The sequence below is a fragment of the Struthio camelus genome, chromosome Z (genome assembly GCF_040807025.1).
Source record: "Struthio camelus isolate bStrCam1 chromosome Z, bStrCam1.hap1, whole genome shotgun sequence".
Taxonomy (NCBI): Eukaryota; Metazoa; Chordata; class Aves; order Struthioniformes; family Struthionidae; genus Struthio; species Struthio camelus.
In genome coordinates this window covers 33,335,978-33,360,003 of record NC_090982.1, presented here as the reverse complement: position 1 = coordinate 33,360,003, position 24,026 = coordinate 33,335,978, and the positions used below count along the sequence as shown (strand labels likewise).

General features: G+C 40.1%; 2 protein-coding genes across 4 annotated transcripts in view; both read left to right on the top strand.

Moving 5' to 3' along the window:
* The first annotated feature begins 441 nt into the window (after positions 1-441).
* Positions 442-23,841, top strand: SLC35D2 (solute carrier family 35 member D2). 3 transcript variants are annotated; one of them, XM_068928174.1, is made up of 12 exons: positions 442-663; positions 3,898-3,931; positions 5,548-5,634; positions 8,557-8,624; positions 10,668-10,739; positions 12,687-12,755; positions 13,794-13,896; positions 15,361-15,453; positions 17,600-17,667; positions 18,465-18,543; positions 20,328-20,410; positions 21,133-23,841. In XM_068928174.1, the coding sequence occupies exons 1-12, from the start codon at positions 527-529 to the stop codon at positions 21,233-21,235; spliced, it is 996 nt and encodes a 331-aa protein (XP_068784275.1). In that variant the 5' UTR covers positions 442-526; the 3' UTR covers positions 21,236-23,841. The 3 variants fall into 3 exon arrangements, with proteins under 3 accessions (XP_068784275.1, XP_068784276.1, XP_068784277.1); XM_068928175.1 differs by lacking the exon at positions 21,133-23,841 and adding an exon at positions 20,720-21,125 and having other exon boundaries at positions 457-663; XM_068928176.1 differs by lacking the exon at positions 442-663 and adding an exon at positions 2,543-2,661 and having other exon boundaries at positions 21,133-21,270.
* Positions 21,552-24,026, top strand: part of HSD17B3 (hydroxysteroid 17-beta dehydrogenase 3) — a 28,872-nt gene continuing 26,397 nt past the window's right edge. Inside the window, exon 1 of the mRNA XM_068928177.1 lies at positions 21,552-21,684. Coding sequence (XP_068784278.1) covers positions 21,657-21,684 — 28 coding nt within the window. The 5' untranslated portion in view covers positions 21,552-21,656. The remainder of the gene's footprint in view (positions 21,685-24,026) is intronic.

Sequence of the window (24,026 nt, the reverse complement as noted above, 5' to 3'; positions counted from 1 at the left end):
AATAATCCCGAGCATAAAACTCAGGAAGGTTTTCTGTGGCCGCCCACCGGCCCGGAGAGGCCGAAGCCCCGCGTATGTATGTGTATGCACGCCTGTACGTACAGGCACTTGTTCGCCGAGCGGCAGCAGGGCCCGGTCCTGCGCACCCGCGGCAGCAGCGGGGAGGCTCTCTGCGCCCTGAAAACAGCGCATTAAGAGCTCGGAGCTGGAGAGAGGAAGTTGGGCGGCGGCTTCTGGGCTTTGCACAGTCACCCGGCCGCTGGGGTAAAACACCCTCTCCGCGGAAGCGGTTCAACCCCGCTCTTACAGCCAGCCGCCAGTTTTCGCCGCCGCCGCCCCGCGCCGCCAGGGGGCGCCCTGGGGCCGCCGCCGCCGCCGCCGCCGGGCGGGCGGGCGCCTTCCTGCCGCCCGGGCCGGGCCGAGCCGGGCCGGGCCGAGGAGGAGGGGCCGGGCCGGGCCGGGCGCGTTGGTGCTGCCCGCGGCGAGGCTCTGCCCGTCGCCGCCCGTCGCCCCGCGGCTGCTGGCCATGAGCGCCGGGCAGGCCGCAGAGGAGCCGGCGGCCGCGGCGCCGTCGCCGCTGCCCAAGGTGCTCTCAGCCCTCTTCTACGGGACGTGCTCCTTCCTCATCGTGCTCGTCAACAAGGCTCTGCTCACCGCCTACAGGTGAGCGCCCGCCGCTGCCCCCTTCTCCTCCCCCCCCGCTCTGCGCGTGTTTCTCCTTGTGCCCTCACCTCTCTCCTGGCGCCCCACAGGTGACACGGGCCGCGCAGCCCCTCGCCGCCCGTTGCCGGCGCCGCAGGTGCCGTGGCGGCGCCGCTCCAAGGCCGCTCCGGGCCCGCCGGCCTGAGAAGTACACGTTGCAAAGTTGGTGCGGACCCCAAAGCATCGGTGTCAGTTTGCTAGGTAGTTGCCGTACCGCGGCGCGCCGCGCCGGCTCCTTAGAAGGAGTAATTTCAAGAAACTCGCTGAGGGTTTCGACGAGTTTGGGGTCGGTCTCTTCCGTGTAACATCTGATTTACGTCTAATGTACGCCGCCATATGGCGGTGTTCTTTGCCACCGTATTTATGAAATGTGTAAATCTTTTCGCTTGAGGCCTGATCTTATTTTGAGTGTTGAGACGGGTATTTTGCTGGCCAAACGCCCACGGCCCCCTAGGGAAGTGGAGGTTCCTCTGATAGTTCCTGGCAAAGCCACGTCCGAAAAGTCTCAAGGGAGAACTTGCTGCCGGTGGGGAAGCTCGACTTCCCTTAGCGCCCTGGCTTCTGGCGCGGGCTCTTGACTGCGGGACTCTCCTGACTGCCGGTGCCGTAATTCCAGGCCCTGCTGCAGGGCCTGCTCCTTGGCAGAAGCAGAAGCTCAGTGACGTAGACCCCAGGCCTACTGGTTCATTTAGAAAGCAAGGCCAAACGTGGAAGTGCATAGGTCTAGTTTCAGTAAATCGATCTATTATAAGGTGGGTGAATTTGCCTGGATGTGGCCCCGAGCAGCCTGCTCTAGCTGACCCTGCTTTGAGCAGAGGGGCTGGACTGGGCGACCTCCAGCGGTGCCTCCCAACCTTGGCTGTGCTACAAAGTCGGTGTATGTATTACTGTAGCAACCGTGTCGCCAGTAATAACACAGGAGGATCATCACAGCTGTTACCTTCTTCCTTACATGTGGAAAGGAAGGATTACTTCCTTGATTCAGGGAGCCTGCAGGTCTCGTGGGCAAAACCTCTGTGCAGTCAGACGTAAAAGTAGTTCTTTCCTAATAGCTACACATTTGTTAAAAGCTAGTTAATGTTTACTTACTGATAGACTGGATAGGCAGTCACTTGCATAACAGGAATTTTCTTCCGTCGTGGGTCACAACTATATGCAAAATTCCAAGGAGTAAATTCAAATTTTAAGCATGCTGCTGCACTCTAAAATAATTAACCTGGGCTCAGTCACAGTACGTGGCTTCCAATTCCACAAGGTCAGTCAATGGCAGCTTCAGGCTCCCTGTATACTCCACTGAAGAGCGTAGACTTGCATTTACCTTGGCAGTTTCTAACTGTATCAGCTCATGCTGCTGATGCTGGCAATCTTGATATCTTCTTGTAAGAACCTTTCTGTTCAAGGTAGCTGAAAAGTGAAATTGCGAAAAGCTCTCTAATCATAAAAACACTAAAGATGCCACGTCAGTGACTTGATGTGAAGTCCCATATGGAATCATAGCCATTTAGCTATGATCTCAGGATTTTTAAACCTATATTCTTGAGTTAAGAGGCCCTATTCTTTGCTACGTTTCAGCTCATTATGAGTTCCTGGTACGTAACAAACGGAGAGGGGGGGAAAAAAGGCAAACAAAAGCAAACTTTGCTGTTCTTTTATAATATTCCATGGTATATGAACAAGTAAGTACTCTGTGTCACCTATCTTCTAAATATGATATATGAGGCAAGTTTTGTTTTTATTTTATAATGATTTTCACCTTACGGTCTGCAGGTATCTGTAAGTCCCTGGCATGCTTCTGTCATGTCCATGAAAGACAATCACGGAAAGCAAGACCATCAGGAAGCCTAAACTTTTATATAAAGAGCCAACAGCACTGTTGAGAATTTTTAGGGATTTGCCAATCAAAAAAGTGTGGAAACAACTGTCTAGTATAGGTGAATAAAAACTCTGCATTTGTGTGATGTAAGTGTAAGTATAAGCTAAAACGTAGGTTAGCTGTAACATGATTATAAGTGGAAGCTCCAGTTCTTCTGCTCTTCTTTTTCCTGATACCTCTGTTTCCTGGAATCTTTTTTACTGCTGGCCTTCTCTGTCCCCTTATCTATGTTATGGCTCCAGTGTCCTTATGACCTTCCTGCTGCGGTTCAGAGTGTTTCTTTCTTTTCCTAATACTGCAGTTCCCATTCCAGTGTCCCTCACTTCGGAAGTACAGTTCTCAGCACACCAAGCATATGTAGCCGTAGCCTCAAGAAGTTTGGAAAATTACAGAGTTTGTCAAGAAGATGGTCACTTCTTAAGGCATTACTTTTTGCAGGCATAGTAGGAGAATAAAATAGGTTTTTATTTCACATTCCCTGCATGTAAGTTCATGTGTGACCATGCGTGAGAACACAGTTCAGCAAAATACCGCATGATCCCTGGGAGGCAGCGACTGTGACATTTAGAGAGCTCCTCAACACCTAAAGCTTTTGGTCAGGGTGATTCTAAACTCTACTGCTTTTCTGTCCTAAATAGTTTATTTGCTTGTATCTCAGTCTGCACACAGAGAATTAGCACTTACTGCCACAGCTTTATTGTTGTTTTAACTTGATGTGGATTTAGGGGGGAAAAAACCATCCTGGAGGCTCTGAGGTTCTTCCAGCATTCTGCTAAAGCTTTTGCTTTCTAAACATTCAAGCATTTCTTCTAACAGCTGAAGCTAGCTGAAAGGGTACGGTAGGGGTTTAGCCTTTTTAGAAACTAGTAGGCGTTTCTACAACATTTGCACAGGTACTTTCATTTTATGAAAATATACTGTTAACCTGGTTTGGCTGTGAAGATAAGCTTCCAGGTGAAGACAAGTGCAAGAAATGTAAGTGACCATGCAGTCTTAGGATATTTTGATTATGTGAGGCCTCTCAAAAATTATGCTTTTTTACAGTACTCCAGGAATGAAACCTTCACTTATAAATATACCAGAAACAACTGACTCTTTAAAGTTGGTCAGCAGTGTGTATGCTGTATTATTTTGATGTGGTTTGTATCTTGCTGCACAGTAAAATGCTAGGACTTGAGTAAGTGTTGCAGTTCCTCAGCTTTTCTGCGATTGTGGCATCCATATGTCCAGTTGCTCACTTCAGTGTTGATTTTGAGCTTGTCTTTTTTTTTTTCTTTCTTTCTTTCTTTCTTCGGTATTAAATGTCCGATGTTTTTTTCCAGCTTCCCATCACCAATATTTCTTGGAATTGGACAGGTATGTTCCCAAATAAAACATACAAAGTTTATGGATTATGCTGTAAATTAAACTCATGTTCACATAGAGTTATATTTTAGAAGGACAAATCCCTGTTATAATGCACTGCTACTCTTCTGAATTAGTCACACTATAAGGAAGAGTGATTTGTTTTAGTGAGATGGAGGAAACTTCAGTTCAAGTAAAACCTATTGCCTAGGAGAAGTCACATAATGAACTGGAAATGCCATTAATCTTCCCTTGTAGAATTCAATAATTAAGAAGTCTGGCCTTCAAAACTGTCAGGCTTCGCAGAAAGCGCACAGGTCCTGGGAGATTCCTTGCGCGTTCATGAAATACATGAAGAGGCACTGCCTCTGTATGTGAACAAACTGCCTGTGTATTTCCTCATAAATCTTCTTCTCCCTTCCACTGCAGTTTTCCGTTAGGACTGCTACACAGTTTTGGTTCTTTGTTGCCTTATTTGCCTGTAGGCAATCTACAGTGCTGCAACAGAAGTAAGGTTTTTGTTGGTAGATATCATTATAAAATCAAGGTGCAAACATTTGTGCATGTGGCCCATAAAAAAAGAATGGGTGACTCTGCAAAGGGAGGGCTGGGACAGTTGGAGCCTTGAAGCAAATATTGTTTAGATAAATGCACGTGAAAGAAAGGATTTATCTTCTGTCAAGGTGACAATGTAATGGGTAGGGAGGAAGAGGAGACAACAGGCTACCGCAATTCTGATATCTCTGCTGTATGGTATTGAAGGGAGTAAAATGTCATAGCTTTGCTGTGAAAGATGGAGAGAAAGATAGTTTTGTACATCAGGGTATACTTTAGGATGACTCAGAGAACCGCACGTCCTTGGGGAGCTCATGTTTCGGTGGAGGGAAGAGTGGAAAATGTGGTAACACTTCATATCAAGGGCAATGATATGGCCTTGTTTCATTGCAGAATCTAAGACTCGATGGTGTTTCCATGCTTTGTTCACTGACCCCTCCCAGATTTTCCTGAACACTTTGAAAAGAGCATAGGAGATGATTTAATCTCTAGAACACTGTTCTATCCTCTCCTTGCAGATTTACAATTACTGTATTTTTACGTAAGGAAAACCTAACAAATTTTTCCTCCCCGTGGCCAGCATTAAACTCTGGTGGCATGTGCTTGCTCAGGTACTCTCGTTCATTCTGATTGTGTGTTTATTGGGTTTTGCCAACTTTGCCAACAGACTGATCCATGTCTGACTCCCTCTCAAATTACTGAAAAAGCCGCAAGAGTGATTCCGCAGACTTAACAATACTCTGCATGAAAATAGCAAGAATATTCTCAGATTCTGTCCTGTTTCATTTTCTCAGCTGCTTAATGTGCCTGTGTTGTTTTACAAGGTGCCACTTATTTTCCCAAGCCAGTAAAACATACCATATTTATATTACACTTTTAAATAAAGAGCAGACAACACTGGTAAGATAATAAGATTATTTCAGTTTATTCATTGCATGCTGCGTCATTCTTTGAATGAAATATGTAATATCTGGCATTTGTCAGACGCATAGAATGATTTTGTCTTTGAAGCAGTTCTTTTATGTGTATATATTAGGATTTTGTTCTTACATTTTTTTTTCTTTTTTTTTTAGATGGCAGCCACCATACTTATCTTGTATGTGTCAAAATTAAATAAAATTATTAATTTCCCTGATTTTGACAAAAGTATACCTGTGAAGGTAAGAATTACTTAGGTCTTCATATTAATAAAAACCCATTACCTCTTATTATAACATTCTTTCTGTGGGCCTTCAAAATTTTTTTCTAATGGAGGCAGGATATAAAATTTTGAATGCAGCTAGCTACCTACAGTGGACACTATTTTAGCCCTTTCTATAGAGCTGAAATGGTACTTTTGGAGTTGAGTACTGCTTGGGATTTCAGTCAATGATTTATTCTTTTTCCATTACTTTTTCACAAGTTCCATTCAGATTTCCATGCAGCACTTCTCTCTACATCCTATGTATCAGACCAAATTTCTCTTAACACAGATCGCACATCAACCCCACAGGGAGCTGTACACATGCAGAAAAGTACTTCAGTCATCTGAAAAGGTTCATCCTGCTGTCTGAAAATACAGTCTCTAAAGCATCTTTTCCCATGTACTACATAACCAAGTGACACTGCGTCTCTCTAGAGACAGAAGGCGAGAATATTACAGTGAAATTAAAATGATCCAATCCAATATGGAAATGAAACAAAGATACAGACAAACACAATGGATAAACAAGCTCAAAATTATATTCTGGCTAGCTGCATTTTACAGTCAGAAACATGTATACTATGGGGATATTACTGTATGCAAGGACATCCAAACCAAAATCAGGATTCTAGTATGTTAGATGCTTTACATTGCATGTAGGAAGAAACAGCCCCTGTAGCTAAGCATGTACAGTCCAAATAGGCAGGACCGAGAGTACGAGAGAGCATCTTTTAATTTCTCAGATTTAGAACAGGTCTGAATTAATGGCAGCACTGATCCTGAATGTAAGTAGATTTTTTGCATCCCTGTGCAATGTTGCTAAAGGTTTGCTGTGGCGCATAAGCCTGCATATGTATGTCTTGTTGTAGGAAACTGGCAACCAAGTGTTTTGGTCCAGCATATGGAGGGAGTCAGTTCCCAGCTCTGCTGCAAAGCTCACGTCTCCCAGCATTTCAGGCCAGAATCTTCATTGCAGAATCTTTTTTTTCCTATCAGTATGAATTTTACTATGAGCAAGTTACAACCTAGGTGCCTGATTTGGTGAATGCTGCGTATTTTTAAGGCACGTTGAAATCCCTGGGATCTTTGCTTGTGATGGTCTTGTAGGAATATCTGTATTGTCAATTATGAAAAAGGGACAATCTCTATTTTTTCCTTAATATGAATAAGGAAATTGTCCTAGTGGATAGTTTTGAATTCCACATTAAAAAAAAAAGAATTGTTGAAGCCCTGAGAGATTTCCCCTACGCACCCTCCCTCATCCTGCTGCACTCCCTACTGGAGACTTCACCCTAACCTGAATACAAAGGCATTAAAAAATGTGGTACCCGTTTTCTTTTTCCTAATAATACCTATCCTTTGAAAGACTTTCCAGGTTATGCTGGGAGCAGTCAGCACTGCAGCATTCAGCAATTGCATATGGCTTGTAGCGCAGGATCTGGCTAGTCACAGTGAATCAGCTGCATTGCTCTTTGTTGATTTCTTTACTTTGTAAAGCACCCTTTCACCATAATAAATAACTACAATGTCCTGCCTTAACTGGAATTAAGGTTATCCTAGATTGCTTTACAGCCTCGATGGTTTCAGCTAGAGTTTTAAAGCAGCAAAGTGCTTATTTCAGTGAAAGAGCTTTGGAGTTCTTGACCCTTTTAAAGTAAATATTTAACTGATCTCTGAGGCTGTGCTAGATGAAGGGAAGGTAGCTGCAATTTTACCTTTACAGCAGATTAAATTTTGGAGGAAAGAATGTAATATCAGTTCTGTTTTCATCCTGTCCATGAATACTGTTTTCTAAATGAAAGTCTGCACAAGAGGCAATTTATTACTGTATTGTTGAAAGCTCGTGTTTTTGGGCAGCGTATTTGTTGTTCCTTTTTGTCTCCCTTCTTTTTACTGTAAAAGAATAGCATAATTTTCTCAGGTATGTAAAAAGCAGCCCACTCCTCATTATGCTTTTCCAGCAATGCAGAGCTCTGAAAGAGCATAGCCTCTAACCAGCACAGTGTTTCCTGAGGACATACCTGCACAGCAGTCACAGCTATTGCACACGTTGGAGTATAGGGTGTGTTTTATTTTTCTGCCAGCTCCACTGGCTGATATCAAATGGAAACATGTGCCCTCACCACCTTTGTCCCTGTTACCTACCTTAGTTGATTTTAATGTTCTGCAGCTTTTCTGCAGTGGAAGAATATGGACTTGGATCTGCCGCTGACTCTTGTGGAGGATCCCTTACTCCTTAGGCATTTTCTTTACGCTGTGAGGTTCTGTTATTGTATCTCTGTATTGTGTTAGGGCACATATATTCCCGTGAAAGTTGGTGTGATTATGCTAGAAGCTGGGAATGCTGCAGTTTTATCCAGTCCTAAATCTTTATCTGTCCTTTTGACTATCTCAGATAGTATAATTCATTAGGCAGATTTAAAATGATACCTCTTCCAGGTATACTAATATATGTGGAGTACCCAGACAAGCATAGCATACTTGTAGCTTATTCATTCTTCTATTCTCCCTGTCCGGTTGCTTGTTTTATTACTGTTATTGACACTGCTTTAGATGCTAAATCCAAACATTAGAAAGGGTATTAATCTGAGGGTTATAGTAATTAAAATAACATGTATATGATTTAATCTAAATAGACCCAGAGTCTCATTAGAGGTAAATCACAGAAATCCACAGAAATCCACAGAAAATCAGTGAAACTAGGGTCATCAGTGGCCCTATGAACAAGGGCTACAGATCAGTTCGCACCATAGTTGTTTTTCTTTTCTTACAACACTTCCCCTTCTTCTTGCTGAAAGTGCATCTGATATTACAGATATCAAATTCTATCAAATAAAGTTTCTCAACAGTGCTTCAGGGCATAGATCTAATCTGAGTTGTGCTTTTAATTTTATCACAGTTGTTTCCTCTGCCTCTGATTTATGTTGGAAACCACATAAGTGGATTATCAAGTACCGGCAGACTCAGGTACAGTAAATGGAAGTTATAAGTGGCTTTCACCCTTTTAGGGGGAGGAGGAGTACAAAATAAACACTAAAAAGAAGCATTGCATAGGAACTTAAATGCATATTCATTTTAATGGATGATGTCTGTCTAAACCCCTGATTAGTACTATGAAACTCCAACCTAGGTATTTGATCTGTTTACAAGCTATGTGCTTCTCTTAAGGGGGCTGAGCATGGCCTGTACTGAGAGAAAATCAAAACTCTTGTGACAGTGGAAGCGCTTTCCATTTTTTCCAACTTCTTTTCTCCTCTTACCCAAGTGCCCAGCTTTTTCTGGGTGACCTAACCAGAGAGGTGAAAGCTGTAAAAAGGACCTGTTCTTTGAAGGGAGAAGAGTACATAAAAGATTCATGCTATGACATTGGCACAAGTTATTGAGGATAGTCCAACTGGTAGAAGAAATCCTGTGTACTGGGATGGTGGCAGTGACGTAGCCCTACCAGGGGCAAAGAGACTGCTGACAGGCTGGTGGGCTACCCCCTGAGAGCTGCTCTCAGAGTAAATGCGCTGTAAAAGTTCACATTTTGTAGAGGACCTGCTATAATTGATTGACTGGCCAAATTCTCCATGCAAGAGCAGTGTAGAAGCATGACAGCTGTAGCAGTGTTTGAGGTTACAGCCATACCGTTGGGGCAATTTCTTGTGCATTATTATGGGCTCCTGAGGATCTGATGGTAAACTAAATCAAAACTGCGAATTTTGTAGGTTTTCAAAACTTCATAACTTTGAGCGAATGGAAGAGAAAATACGTTGCCTTTTACCTAACGAATGAGTTTTCTCTGACTAGCAGCATGAGGCACCTGGTTCTGCACATCTTTGTCTTACACATTCACGAATCACGACAATGAAATAACTTTTTAAGCAGGTGAAAGGAGTTCAGCGGTAGTGTTCCAGATAGAACTTTAGCCAATGTGAATATGGAGATATTTTCACTCTTGTAGAAGTGCAGTTTGTGGGTTCTTCTTAATTTATGAGTTCTTCTTCCTCCTTCTCCCCTAACTGTATTTTTAAAATTTAAAAAATGGTTATTCCTATGTAAATGCTGAATCTCCTCCTCCTGCAGCCGATACGATTGTTTTAGATTTACTATTCATAACTGATTTTCGTAACAAAAAATGAGAATGGCAGCAGTGTTTCTGTCATTAATATTTTGTTATATTATGTGATGATTGTTTACATTATGGAATTTTGCACCTTGTTTGAGGTATCTACAGGGTGTACATGATCTCTGCATAAGTTCAAAGTATCAGTTGTAATATAATTAAACTCAAAGTTATGATTTGCATCCTATAGTAATGCAATTACTAATAGCTGTCTTAATACGGTGGATTAATTTTTCCAGTTGGCCATACTGTCAGATTTCCGGAGTATCAGATGCAAGTGTTTTATCAAATTAATCCAGGTTTCCCGACTGCATCACTTTATGTGGACGAAAAATATGTTGTTCAAATGTAGCCATTTGTTTGATAGTTGTGGTTGGTCCCACCTTTCATGTTTTTAGTACATTCTTTATTTTCTTCTTCTGGATTTATTTTACATTTTCTAAAGTACAACTTGTTTGCTAAGTGTATTTGCTTTGTATTTTATTTCTAGTATGTGTTTCAGAGACAGATTTATTTCTTGTCCTTTAAGTTTACAACAGAGATCTTCATTTCTTACTCTACGCGGCATTTCTGCAGAAAGGATTATTTCCCTGGGGCTATGATAGGCAGAAAATAGCCTTTGTATTCCCTTTTTCTGATATAAAGGGACTTCTTAGGAGGTACCCAGTTATGGTTGTTTTAAAAACTGGCAATTCTAGTTATTTTCAATGATTTGGTTATCTAATCTGCCTCTAGTGTCAGACTGACATTTTTTATGTATGGTAAGAGGCTCGGAATTTGTTTTCGTTGCTTATTGCTAGACCAGCGGTTTCATCCTCTGCTTAGTAAAATTAGATAACAATTGGAACATACAAATGCTATTAATCTAACCCTGTGCTTGGATTTTTTTTTTTTTTTGACAGTTTGCCGATGTTTACAGTGCTCAGGAAGTTTACCATTCCACTTACATTACTACTGGAAATCATCATACTTGGGTGATCTTTTTTTTCCATTTTAAGATACCTTTATTTTAGATCATATCAATCTGTGTACTTGTGGCATCTCATCAGGTTATTAAATGACTGGCTTTTACTGTCAAATAGAGAGAAGTGAAGAAAATGGTTTTATATAGCTTTTTTTTTTCTTGAAGGCACAGATGCATGTACTTTAGTGAATACAGGAAAAAAATTCTATTGCTCTCATTTATACAGATCAGTCTCTTGATTGCTGCACAGGAATAAGGTAACCAGAATGTGACTCAGAGAGTCTTCCTTTACGGCTTGTGGTTTGCTGTTTTAAGCCTTGGAGGCTTCTGTGCTGCAAACTGCTTCAAGCAGCCAGATCCTTATGTCTCAAACCAGTGATGATAGTATGGCAGTCTGCTTATGCAGAGCAGCTTTCTGGGTCAAGTCTTAACACATGCCAGCTTAGTGAAGCAAAGTGGTATCTAGCAGTGTGCATAGGTTCCTTTAGAAAAATGTTTAATTATAAATATATCCATTTATTTTTATGAGAAATTAGGATTTTAAAATATTGGAACTTGGGATCGTTAGTTTCAGTTGTACTATGGCTTGGAAGAACAGATATCCATATATAATACTTTCTGTTACCAGCCTAGTTCTATCCAGATGGCTTGTGCTTGGATAAAATTAGGACACAAGAGGAAAAACAGCTTGCTGAGGCTGAACCCAAGCAAGATGAGAGCAGTGATCAGAGGAGGAGCTTTCTGAAAGGTCCCCAATTAGATTACCATCTCTTTTCACAAATGGTCTGTTTGATTCTGACTTCAGGATGCTCCTGGATTCTTTGCTGAGTCTAAGTTCTCATAGGGAAAGCAGAAGTTGCTGTCTCCTACGGTCAGCCTGAGGACACCCTAGCAAGGGAAGAAAATGTCTTTCAGTGAAACTCCTCAGTTCTCAGCTGGACTGCAGCAATGTGGTATATGAGTGCATACCCCCTAACCTAAGGGAGGTTTAAGAGCAGGATGCTGTGCCCGTGCAGAATGCCACAGTGTGTTTCCTCAGGGCTGGCAACAAGAGGACACTGGACAGCCTATATTGGCTTACCTCAGGATTTCAAAAGCAGTCATTGCTTGGGTGTTACCTTCAAGGTTCATTACGATCAGAGGCAAATACATCTGAAGGCTGCCCAAAGCTTTGTTGCTGAGACAATTGTCCACAGCTGTGGACGCATGTGATTTCTCCAAGAGCAGTAAACAGTCATTTTTGATGGATTTTTTTCTCTCAGGCCACCCCAAGCTACTGAATAAAACTTTTTAAGGAACGAGGACAATGTCTGTATGGACCATTTCAGTATGATATAAAAATACTTATGATATTTCTAAATCAAGTACTGTAGGAATAAGAAGCAGTATAAATATATGCTTTGCCCCACTTTGCAGCGGGGCTAATGTAGACGTACTGAAGAGCATCATAAATGTCAGTGCTTTCCACTCCAAGTTTGGGGTTTCAGTTTAACTTCAAAATCAGTATATATTTTAGAGATACCCCACATGCTGTGCTATATAGCATCTTCCCCAGGAAAGGATGAGACGACAAACCACTCAAGAGATGTGTAGTGGTTTGCCTTTACTGAATTACTGGAAGACACTGAAATATGTCAGTTATGAGTACTAATATAGGGTAGATGACAATTTGTCCCAGCGCTTACACTTTAAACCTTTAATCTTTATTCTGAAAATTATCTCATAGCAGAATGTTTGTGGTACTTTATCAACCTCTGTTCTCAGGGCCAAAGTCTGACAGTGTGACAGAGACAGAACTTCCATTAGTCAATAATGTTGCTTCTGTAAGGCTATCAAGGCTGTGTCCTTCCGTTAAATGTTTTGTGATTACTGACTGCAGTGAAACTTTTCAAGCAGACCGCCATTTAATCTCCTTTTTTAATAACAAGAATGTGAACTGTCCAATTTTCATCTACAGGAAACGATATCCACTAAGTATTATAATCAGCGTATTTGCCATCATTCTTGGGGCCTTCATAGCAGCTGGGTAAGGCTTTCATTTGTTTATACTAAGTATGATGACAGCAAGGCTTTCTTCCTTGCTAAGGGCCAAGTGGCCCTGAATTGGGTTCAGTTATTCTGGGCAAAGCTGATTTGGACAATCTCTCTACTGACATCACTGGGAGAAGCAGGTACACAAAAGGGGGGGGAAAAAAGAAGCCAAAAGAGTTTGATTAAACTCCATCTGGAAATACTTTGGGACTTTTTTTTTCTCCTTAGATAGTCCATGTTTGCGGAGATATAAGTGAAGCAAATTAAAAATATGTGAAAACTACTGCTTTCCTTTCATAGTATCAATATATTTTAATAATCTCAGAAAAATATATTCTTGCTCTGAGTAGAAGGAGTGATTTTTTAGTTGTTAGATCCTGTTTTGACTTAGGCAATGTCTACTTCTTTATCACTTTGAACGAGTTCAGATATGAGATAGGTTCACAAAATACTCATCTGTTAGTCTCTTCGGTTTTTTCTATTTGAGAAATCCTTTACTTACATGGAAATTATTTTTTGAATATATTTTTGGCTTTGCTATGTACAAAGGTAAATAATTTCCATGTGATGTGACTTGGATAGAGCCGCTTCCTATTAAATAAATTACCCTATGTCCGTGAGGTAACTAGTCAAAACAGAAAAGATGACAATATGTCTGGTCTGACTATGAAAAACAAGTAGTCAGATTTTTATTTCCTGCTTACACTTTGTGTTAAAAGAAATAGATAAATATATTCAGTAACAGTTGGACAAGTTGTCAGAATTGAGATAGATGAAATTTTTCACCAAATGAGAATCAAACATTTCTTGCCACTGTACTGAGTTCTGGGAACTCTGATTTTTTTGTTATTTTGACGTGAGTGGAGAAATGCGAAGTGTCTTGACATACAAAGAAGACTTCAGGCAAAGCCTGTAACTTGCTGGAGTTCTCAGGATTTGCTTTTCCTCATCTATGATACTTCTGTAGGTAAACAGGGTAGTGCAATGTGCAGTATACTGTTTGTTTATTTACAGTATATTGTTTGTTTTCAAGGTCTGATCTAGCTTTTAATCTGGAGGGCTACACCTTTGTATTGCTAAATGATATCTTCACAGCAGCAAATGGAGTTTACACAAAGCAGAAAATCGATCCAAAGGTAACTGTGGGGTGGTTGTGTTGAATTTAGCATTATGAAAATATGGTAACAGCGGTTACCTATTCTATGACTTTATGAATGTACTGCTATGACCTAAGAAATAGCTTAATTTATTTGCGTATTTCACTTGATATATGGATCATTAGTATGCAACAGTCTGGGAAAGACTTCTTATGAGTATCTCAGACTAGGCTTAGCCAACTGTATATTATTTTCTCCTGAGTCTTTTAGGCAGAGTTTATAGTGATTTTAAATTGTTGCTTTTGTTTATATACATATATATACACCTATATACACATACATACGTACATACATACATACATACACATATATATATCCCCAAAGCAAAAGCAAATTATTTACCTCTAAGCATGATATATGTATGAGAAGTACAACTTTTTGACCAGAAATACAATTTAACTTAAGTGAGGTTTATGTAAAATAAACTTAAGGTGAGGAGTGGTGACCTCTCAAGTTTGAGTCAGCGAGTGTTAGTACCATCACAACCGCAACAGCTGACACCTTTGTTGGCTATCTAAATACAAATCTACAGCATACAGTGGTATACCAAAGAAAAGGATCATACCTTGATGCATTATAGTTTGAATAAATGTTGGACAGGCTGATTTTCAAATACAATGCCACAAAAACATAGCAAGCTGTGGCAAAGAGTAGTCTTGGATTGAGGTTTTGTCACTGACTTTAGAAAGTCAGCCTGTACGGTGAAAAATATATCTCTTTTAATAATCTCAAAAATCACACTGAATCCAGGCTCTGTATTTTACTTTATGAGCAATACTTAATGGCCCCATAGGTTTCTGGAAAATACAGGCATTCGTTTTAAAGGAAAAGCTAAAGCTAACCCCCAGAGCTTTGCTAAGTAGCATGGCTGAATCTGGAGGAAGGGAAAGCTGCTTTCACATTCCCCTGATCCTCTTCTGCCTTTGCATCAAACAAGTTAACCAACAGCTTGTACGGAGTCCTTCAACCTGCTCAAAGTGGCATCAGTTACCAGTGACTCCAGATGGTCCGTTTAGGAGCCAGGCTTCTTTCATTTTCCTACTGCAATGGCCCTGGGGAGCACTCCTATGCTCTACACTCTCGGGGGAGATGTGAGGTAGCTGGAACAGGTAATCCCTTGGCCAGGCTTTGCCATGGTCTAACACAGCAATTCTGGACCTGTGCCGTGGGAAGCTTCTGACTAGCTGCTGTTGCATGGAAATTTTTGAAAATGTAGCAGAGCAGTAATAATTTGCTGAGCATGCAGACAGAGTGACTGAAATGGAAGCTCGGCTGGGTATTAAACACTGAACCCAGTTATCGCAAGCTTATCTATCTCTTAAATTGTAGTTCGTTGTGTTTTGCCTGCTCATTGACAAGAATGTCAGAAGGACTGCCAGAGCAGTGTATAGTTTGTTGCTCTCCATTGGCTCATATTTCCAAACACTCTCTCATTTTTTACAGGAGTTGGGAAAATATGGCGTCCTTTTCTATAATGCTTGTTTTATGGTGGTTCCAACTGTTATTATTAGTTTTTCTACTGGAGACTTTCAACAGGTAAGGGGCAATATTCCATATCTCAGATTGATAGTCGTATTGTATTGAGTTGCTTTGGGTTTTTTTTTTTGTTATTGTTACTGTTTGTTTGTTTGTTTTGAGAAGCAATCCTACCTCCGTGTTAGGGGCTTTTTGTAGTTATGTGGCTTGGACTTTCCCTTCACGGGGAAGAACCTGTAGTTATTCCCTCTAAGGAGAAGCTGAAGCTGTGTGATAGCCCTTATGTCAGTCATTGTGTAGCATTAACAAATGGGTGGGGACTCTCAGCTAGAGTGAGTGGCTGAGAATCCAGCTGCAGCATGAGAATTGCCACATGCTCCAAAATGAGGCTACAAATGCCAAAAACCAGGCAGTCTGCAGCACTCTGTCATTGTGTTATACAAAAGAGATTCCTATTTAGTCTCAGTCTAGTTTAGTAACCTGCATTTCGTGTCCGCATAGAACTACCACATGACCCTCCATAGGTAATCATGGTACGATATAATACTTTATCTGCCAGAATCAGACCAGGAGATTTGTGTTCTCTTGCTGACCACTCACAGACTTACTGAGTCACCTTTTTCTTATCTCTAAAATGAGGCTAACGATTTTTATTTTTCCTTTGAAATGCTTGATGAAAGTCACTGCAGAGCTTGTAGGTGTCATAAATCGTTCCAGTGTCCTTTGTTGTATGCTGTTTTGCCCTGAGTTCACATGATGCTTTGTTGTTGTGCTCTTAACAGTGTATTTTACCTGGAAAAATTGTCAATCCCTGAAAAAATGATGTGGTTTTTACATATGGGAAATGCCTTCCTGTGACATCAGTCTAGTATGACCTTGTGCCAGTTTAGGACAACACAGCTGATGCCCTTGTTGGCAGACTCAGTGTGGGCCGGTGTAAGGTTCCAGCTGCTTTCCCGCCAAGCAAGACTGGAGGCATTTTGGGAGGACTGGACAAGGAAGTTTACTTTGTTGCTAGGTTTATTCTGTGGGAAAAAATAAAGATTGCATTGTGCCCACCTGTTGATTCAGCACAAACAATTTAATGCTCAGCTACTTGAAAAGAAAGAACAAATAAATATCAGAGAAATGCGTAGTGCCTGTTGTGTACGTGTATTGGCTTGCTCACTTAAGAAGTCTCATTACATGATATGGGTGACTGATATTAATGTGATGTATATTGATTTAATCACAGAAAAAAGGGAGAAAATAGAAAAATGCTGATGAGCAGTAAACAAATTCTTTTAGGTAACACCTGCATCTAGCAGATTTTCAGGCCATAGAAGTTGGCTTGCTTCCAGCCTAGGAGAGCTTTTTGCCTTAAATCCATCACAGACAGTGCACAGCATGTTCCAGTCAAAAAATATTTGTCCTGTCTATGTGATTGGAAGATTGTCTGCTCCTCTAGCTAGTTCTGGAGCAGTAGCTACTACGTCTCGTAAAGGCTGCAGTTGTGAGCATTGCAGTTATTCACTTATCCTTTGCCAGCTGGCTGGCTAGGAGGATAGGAAAGCATGATGTAATGGAAAAGAAATGAAGCCCCAGAATATCCCTCTGTAACACTTTGCAGTTTGTCGCTGCACACCAGCGTGGTTCCGACAGGGGTAACAGGTCGGGGTGCCCAGGGTACCTCACCTCAGGTGCTGGAGGCTGAGCTAGCCGCAGCTCAGCAGGGACCAACAGCCTTAGCATTTACTCTGTTTCTCAGGTAGCTTTTCAGCCTCCACGGAGCTTTGTGTTGATATAAGTGACCTAAACGAACCTGGTTAATATCAGATGTCTTTTTATTTGCTTTTTTCTCTTTCTCATGTCATGACTATTTGTAATATAATATTAATTGCAGTGTTGATATCTCCATCAATAAATACAAAGTACAAATCCTATGTAAAATACATTTTTTTATCCATTGCTTGCAGTATGCAGTTTTATATCTGCCCTGCTATAGCTGAGACAATTAAAAAATATATCTAGGTATCATGGGTGCTGTTATCCTGTTGTCTCTGAAGCTAAATGCATCAAACTGCTTGTAGCAGTAATATAAACCTTTCATAATTCTAACAGGACTCTAGTCTCTTTTGTAATTTTGCACGCTTTCACTTTAGCTGTGTATTTTGTGTGTATACAGTTGTTTATGTAGCATATAATTCTCTCTATTGTTTTTTAATAGGCAACAGATTTCCAGCACTGGACAAATTTTTTGTTCGTCTTTCAATTTCTTCTTTCCTGTTTTTTGGGGTAAGATACAAAATGATCAAGTAAGAAGTTTCAGTGGTCATATTTCAAATCTCAAATGTAAGACTTACTGACAAGTTGTGTGGGAATTCTAAGAAAGTACATTTCTCTCCCAGGCTTCTGTCTTCTCTTTTAACAATTTCTAGTAATGTAAGTGACTATTCCAATACTGTCTGTGGTGTTCTTCTCACAAGTGCAGTGGTCAACAACATGACAGTTAGCTTTTCACCTTCTGTACTCAGTAGGTCTGTCTCTTCTAGCTATCTCTTCTGATATGTGACTTTCTTTGCAGCTAAAAGAGTGTAAGGCTTTTAGTGTAGGGACTATTTTAATGTATTTGTTCTTTAAAGTACCAAAAAGTACTTTATGGGGGACATAAGTAATGAGACAGTGCTTTTTTCCTGTTGGCCCTGCAGTGCCAAAAGAAGAACAGAGAAGTGAGTTGGTTCCTATTCTATTCTCTTGCACATGTCATCAACTGAAGGGTCAAACTAACTTCAAATATGGATGTTTCTGTTACTAGTAGTGATTAAAGAAGCACAGAGAACACAGATAGGTCTCTGCTAGGGCTCTAGCAACATACAGAAGGATTTTCTTTTTAAGCTGTATTTTGAATAATCTGTACATGCACGTCATTGACTTTAAATACAGGTCCACAATGTCTTTTCTAGGGTTTGGAACAGGTAGGATTGAAGATCCCAGTAAAATATTGATCCTGAAAAATGTTGATTATTTCAAAGTGCTGCTAAACTTGTTAGTTCCTGTGGGAAGAACTTCAATAATTTGTGGCTTTACTTTAGGTTTCTCTTGATGTATTCCACTGTCCTATGCAGTCATTACAATTCTGCGCTTACGACAACAGTGGTTGGTGCTATCAAGGTAAGTTATGGAGCAGAAGACGGAGAAGAGAACACTGAAAGGGGTGGGAAAAAGCATTGCCTCAGCAAGTATCCTGATTATGTTTTGAGCTGGAAACACAAGATGAGGGCTGATCCTAATTACACTGTTCATGCCATAGTTGCATTTTGTATTATGAGAGCCACACTACAAAATAATTGTGTTTTCTTCTCACTGAAACTCAAGTGTACTCTAGAAAGAAATGTGACTATTGGGTTTGGGTTTTTTTTTTCTTTTTCCTACAAGAGTCACTTGTACCAGTTTAATTAAAACTTGTACTTTCATCCACATCTGTATTGTACTGTCACCTGCTATTGTTCTTTAACAAGTTACTGTCAGTTAGCTGAGTTAGCCCTAGGCAAATTCATGGCAAACTGATGCATATTAACCCCCTTTCGCTGTGGCCTAAACTGATTTCCATTGCTGCTGACTAAGGGGGCATTCATTGATACAAAATAATGGCTAAACTGTAGTAGGAATTTTCTTGCTGTGTGGCAACTTGCTTCTGCATCTGTGTGGGAACTTGCATTCTAGCTGAGTAGACTATTCCATTTTTATTTATTTGAATTCTGGTCAATTTGATGAACACCAAAACGTATCTCTCTCAAAAACTGAAGCTTTTGCCCCTGCAGTCTGTTTTCTGTAGCCTAACTTAAAATAAAACCAGTGCAACTTCCTTTGTGTCAAGGTCAGTCTGGGGAGAAGCACACAGTTGTAAGCTGGAAGCGTTATACCAAAAGATATACCTTTTGCTGCTGTGGATGCTGACAGTTGTGTTGCCCAGACTAGCTCAGGTGCAGGAATAAGAGTCCTCAGGGTGCTCCTTGGCATGGATGACAGGAAAACAATTCCTCCAACATGGCAAAACCTGCAAAAGTAAAATAGCAATTCTCTTTTTACAGTTGTCTTTTTGCAAGCTAGCAGGATTGATGTAGTAGCCTTTCTTCTGTGGCCCTGAAGGTGTTCTTTTCTATTTTGTATGTCTGCGTTGAACCATTAAGATAGAGCAATGCCGTTTCTATTGTCTGAACAGTAATTACTTTTTGAGAAGTTTTAGGTTGTTTTAAAGTTGAGAAGCACTTTATGACTCAGTAGTCCCCAAAGAAGTTATGTCATTGACCAGGCTAGCTTAAACATATGAAGCCAGCAAAGTCTTAGTAAAATGAGCACACAGTTCTTATAGCTTTCCTTGTGTCTATAGGGGGCAATTTTCATTTTCTGAAACTTGATGGCAGGAAAAAAAAAAAAAAAAACCTTTGACTCAAAACTGTACTGGCATTGAACTTGAGCCAAGTGCTTTCACTGCACTTTTAGGTGGCAAAGCAAAGAGGTAACCCTTTTAGAGTAGTAATAAAGAGCTTTTATTGTAACTTTACTACATAATCTTTTCTGCTTGGAGAAACCAAAGCCTGCTTTTAGGAAATGGAATTTGAAATGAGTCTTCCAAAGTGTTGAGAAGAAATACATTTTCAGAAGGTGGCCTTAGTTTCATTTGTGCGTAATGCCCAATGGCTAATTTTCTCCTTTGTTTCTTCCAAAAGTAAATCTCAGCGCATTGCTCATGTTTAGAAGACATTTTGATTTTATTTTGCTGTTATGTTACCCATAAAGTTGACGTGCCGTAAAACTAATTCAAACATTAATTTTAGAGGGGCCAACAGCTGAGTATAGCTATTTGCTTAGAAGAGTGAATTAATTGGTCTCATTTATATTCTTGGAGTTGAAAACTGACTGTAATAACTGCATTACTTTTGCTTGCTTTTCAGAATATATCCATTGCTTACATTGGAATGTTGGTTGGTGGAGATTACATATTTTCCGTGTTAAACTTTATAGGGCTTAATATTTGGTGAGTGGAACTGGAGCCTGGCCTTTATTTCCTAAAGCTGAAGCTTTTTCATTGCAGTATGGTTTTATCTTTTGTTTGATCTGGCCCGTTTGGCTGATGCAGTTTTGAAAATACTAGCCTGAGGAAGCCTTAGGATGTACAATTAGTTATGCTTTTCATGTCTGTTTACATGTATTGAGTGTTATCATGGTAGGATCTTAACTATGGAAATATTCCTGTGGATTTATTATGTGGGGTTGTGAGTTCATCCTTTTTTTAAATTATCTTATTTATTTATTTATTTATTTATTTATTTATTTTTATTAGCAGTGTTGGATCTGATTAGTTCTGAACTCAGAGGCTTCCAAGAAAAAGCCAAGTGCTGTGGGAAGTGAGAACACTGATTCCATGAATTATGCTCGTCCATATGAGTTATTATTTCTGAACTGTTAAGTTTTGTGTTTGGATGAACTCCTACACCCGCTCATATGAATGCATTGGAGTAACTGATTATTGATCCTTGTGCATTCAGGGCTAGTTTCTCAGATGTCTTACATTTACACAGCTCTAAGATGCTCTAACTGATGCTGGCTGGCATTCCTTGATCCTTTGGAAGAAAAGTTATAAACATAAAACAACCCTGGGTATACCTTATCAGGTGTGTCTGACATCTGTGTTAATTCTCTCTCTCTCTCCCTCTCTCTCTCCCTCCCCGTTTTTTTTTTTTTTTTTTTTTTTTAAAGTATGGCAGGAGGACTGAGATACTCATTTTTAACCTTAAGAGGAAGCAGCAAGCCTAAGCAACCCGGAGATGAAGAGAATGCACTTCTTGAGTCAAAGAGTTAGCAGTCTTTGAAAAAGACTGAAGTTTTTTTAGTGCTGCTCAGAACTTGAACAAGTGTATGCTGGAACATATTTGAAGCAAGAAAAAAATCTACCTCAGTTGCCACAGATGTGAACACCTCTCATCAGTTCAGAAATATTCTTGCACACTATATTTTTCTACATGTGGACAAGTTTCATTTTAGCTGTTTTTACATCACAGGCTAATTTACAGGAAAGAATGCCATGAGCAATCCTCAAGTTATGAATTTCTTTATTTTTCTAGACTTTGCAGCTATTTATATTCAACAGAACAGTTCGGTTTCAGTTTCTGTCAGTACTCTCTGAGGCAAAACTCTGTATCATGAGGCTTGATTCATCATTGCCTTATACCATATGTGATCTTCGATATCAGTGAAGAGGTGAAAGACACTAGCAGCTCAGAATGATTTCACATACACTTTTGCCCTTATGTAAGTGATTGTAAAACACATAGGTCAAAGAGGAGCTGTACCCTGAGGTTGTTCCCTGTGTATGTTTTGACTGAAGAGCATGGGATATGGCCTTGTGTGTTTTGTATGCATTGGGTAGTCATTCTCTCTCAATCCTTTTCTTATCCTCAGTAACGTCATGGTTTTCTGCTGCAGTTGTCACTGTTGTTATAAGTGGATCCTTATAACTTTGCTGCAGGATCAAAGGAAGAGAGAGACTGAGAGAAGCATTTTAGTGTTTAAAAATATGATTTTTGTTTGTTTTGTTTGTTTGTTTTATTTGTTTGGTTTTTGTGTCTGAGTCAGTACCATACGGGTAGTTATGAGAGATGACAAAGGTAAATCTATTTCTGTTCAGGTACAGTCATCTTTTGATGTCATTCCCCTCCTCTGAGGTTTTGTCTATAATTACTTTATAATGCTGCGCAGAAGTGACACTACAATGTACAAAATACAAGAGGGGAACTGATGTGTAGAAGACTGACTTATTTTTCGTTGAGGAAAAAGGGTCAGTGTCCTGTTGTCCTATATATGCAGTGAAAGCTGACCTAGTACTATTTTATGCTCTAAATTCAGAACAAGGAGTCATGACAAGCCCAAGGTGTTGCTACAGTAGGCAAGGCTAATTTTGTGGTTAAAAAACAAGGTCTGGAATCTGCTGGGCTGGGTTATTCGGGGGGACAATAGTGGCACTGCCCTATATCTTTATTTCCTTCGCTGCAAGTACAGCTGATTGATACATACCTGCAGCCCTGAAGATAAAGCATTAGTCTTTAAGGCACCTTAGAAACATTGCATTGCTGGAGGACAGCAGTAATTCATCTTGCTGAAGTTTTTAGTTGCAGACAGGCATAAACCAATATTTTTTTAAAATAAACAAATTAAAAGAAGAATGAGATTTTGAAAGACTTTGACATGGAACTGGGTGGATGTCATGACTTGTTTTCTCTGAGTCTGGGTTAAAATACAGAAAAACCTGAAAAGTGTTATTCTATGTGTTACACCTGAGTGGCCAGCCTAGATTAAATCTAAAAAGCACATGGGTAGCTCATATCAGAAGCTTCAGTGGAATAACCAGTCTCCAGCTTAAGTTCTTGGTTCCATGGCCTCCTGTGGCAATGATTTCACAGTACAATCATGTATGCAAAAAGATTTCATGTAGTGATGCTGCATTTCCTTCTCTTTTTTTTAGCATTCTTACAACATTGCTTTCTTCTGTTGTTACTGAGAAAGGACAGAAGTTCCTGATCTACTTAGGTGTCCCATTATTTCATGTGTCCTTCTATTCATCTCCTTTCTAAAATCTGCATAGTTTGTAAAACCTTGTAAAATGAAACCACTGTGTTTTGAAAAGTTCTAGAGCTACCTTCTTTAAACAGGAAACAGGATTTAGTCAATGATAGTGGATGCTTGCACTGATTTTGATGGATCTAGATCTGGCCTTGTAAGAGCAATGTCCTGATGTCTCTTTAACCACATTCTGGTTTTTACTGTTTGTACAAGCTGCATTCCTTAAGGAAAAAAAAACAATTTAGGGGGTTGCTTCTGCCTCCTGCCAATGGAAGTCAGAGCTCTGACCAAGCTCAAAGGAGGACTAGGTTCTGGTAGTCTGCTGGGCTACCCATGGATTTGAATGGCAAAAGGAGGAATGACTGCAGATACCAGAAGTGGAAGATACTAGAAATGGAAACAGAAGTCTGGATTTTCCAGTTGACCAGAACTGGATAGGAGATGTGACTTTCTTTCTTTCTTTCTTTCTTTCTTTTTTTTTTTTTAACTATCAGGGGAATAGAGGGTGGGGGGGTCTATAAGTATTTTGGAGAGAGCTTTGGTTTTAAGATATTTCCTTTGTACTTAAAAAGCCTTCAATATTTTTAAGTGTATTCTTTTGTAGGACTCATCACCTCTACCTCCAGAATCTTAAATACTGAGCCTCAAATCTCAGTAGTGGGATAAGGCAATAGGAAAGTTTTCATCAATTACTAAAAGATTATCAGAGCAGTTTGCTTGCAAAACTAATTAACAGCCTAATGGCAGCTACTAAATAAGAAAGATGTAGTTCCTACAAAGGAACAGCTACCAAATGCATTTTAATTGATTAATATTTTGCTATACCTTTTATAAATAAAGAGATACAAAGTATTTTTTGTAACTTGCTTTTTATTTTTGTAGGGATGGACAAGTAAGAATTTCAAGTGCACTTATGTAGCATAAATATTTGTCTTGTGTACCATCAGCTTCTCTACTATAGTTCAAGTAGTTTTGTTAGTTCGTTCTGTATTGTAGAGGAAGTGATTTGATTTAATTCATTATCCATATCGTGC

What these genes read in the sequence shown, in the direction of transcription:
- SLC35D2 (XM_068928174.1), top strand. Translation starts at nt 527, where the DNA reads ATGAGCGCCGGGCAGGCCGCAGAGGAGCCGGCGGCCGCGGCGCCGTCG. An exon ending in CTGGAAATCATCATACTTGG is followed by an intron (nt 10,740 to 12,686) that starts GTGATCTTTTTT and finishes TTTCATCTACAG; the next exon opens with GAAACGATATCCACTAAGTA. An exon ending in CTACTGGAGACTTTCAACAG is followed by an intron (nt 15,454 to 17,599) that starts GTAAGGGGCAAT and finishes GTTTTTTAATAG; the next exon opens with GCAACAGATTTCCAGCACTG.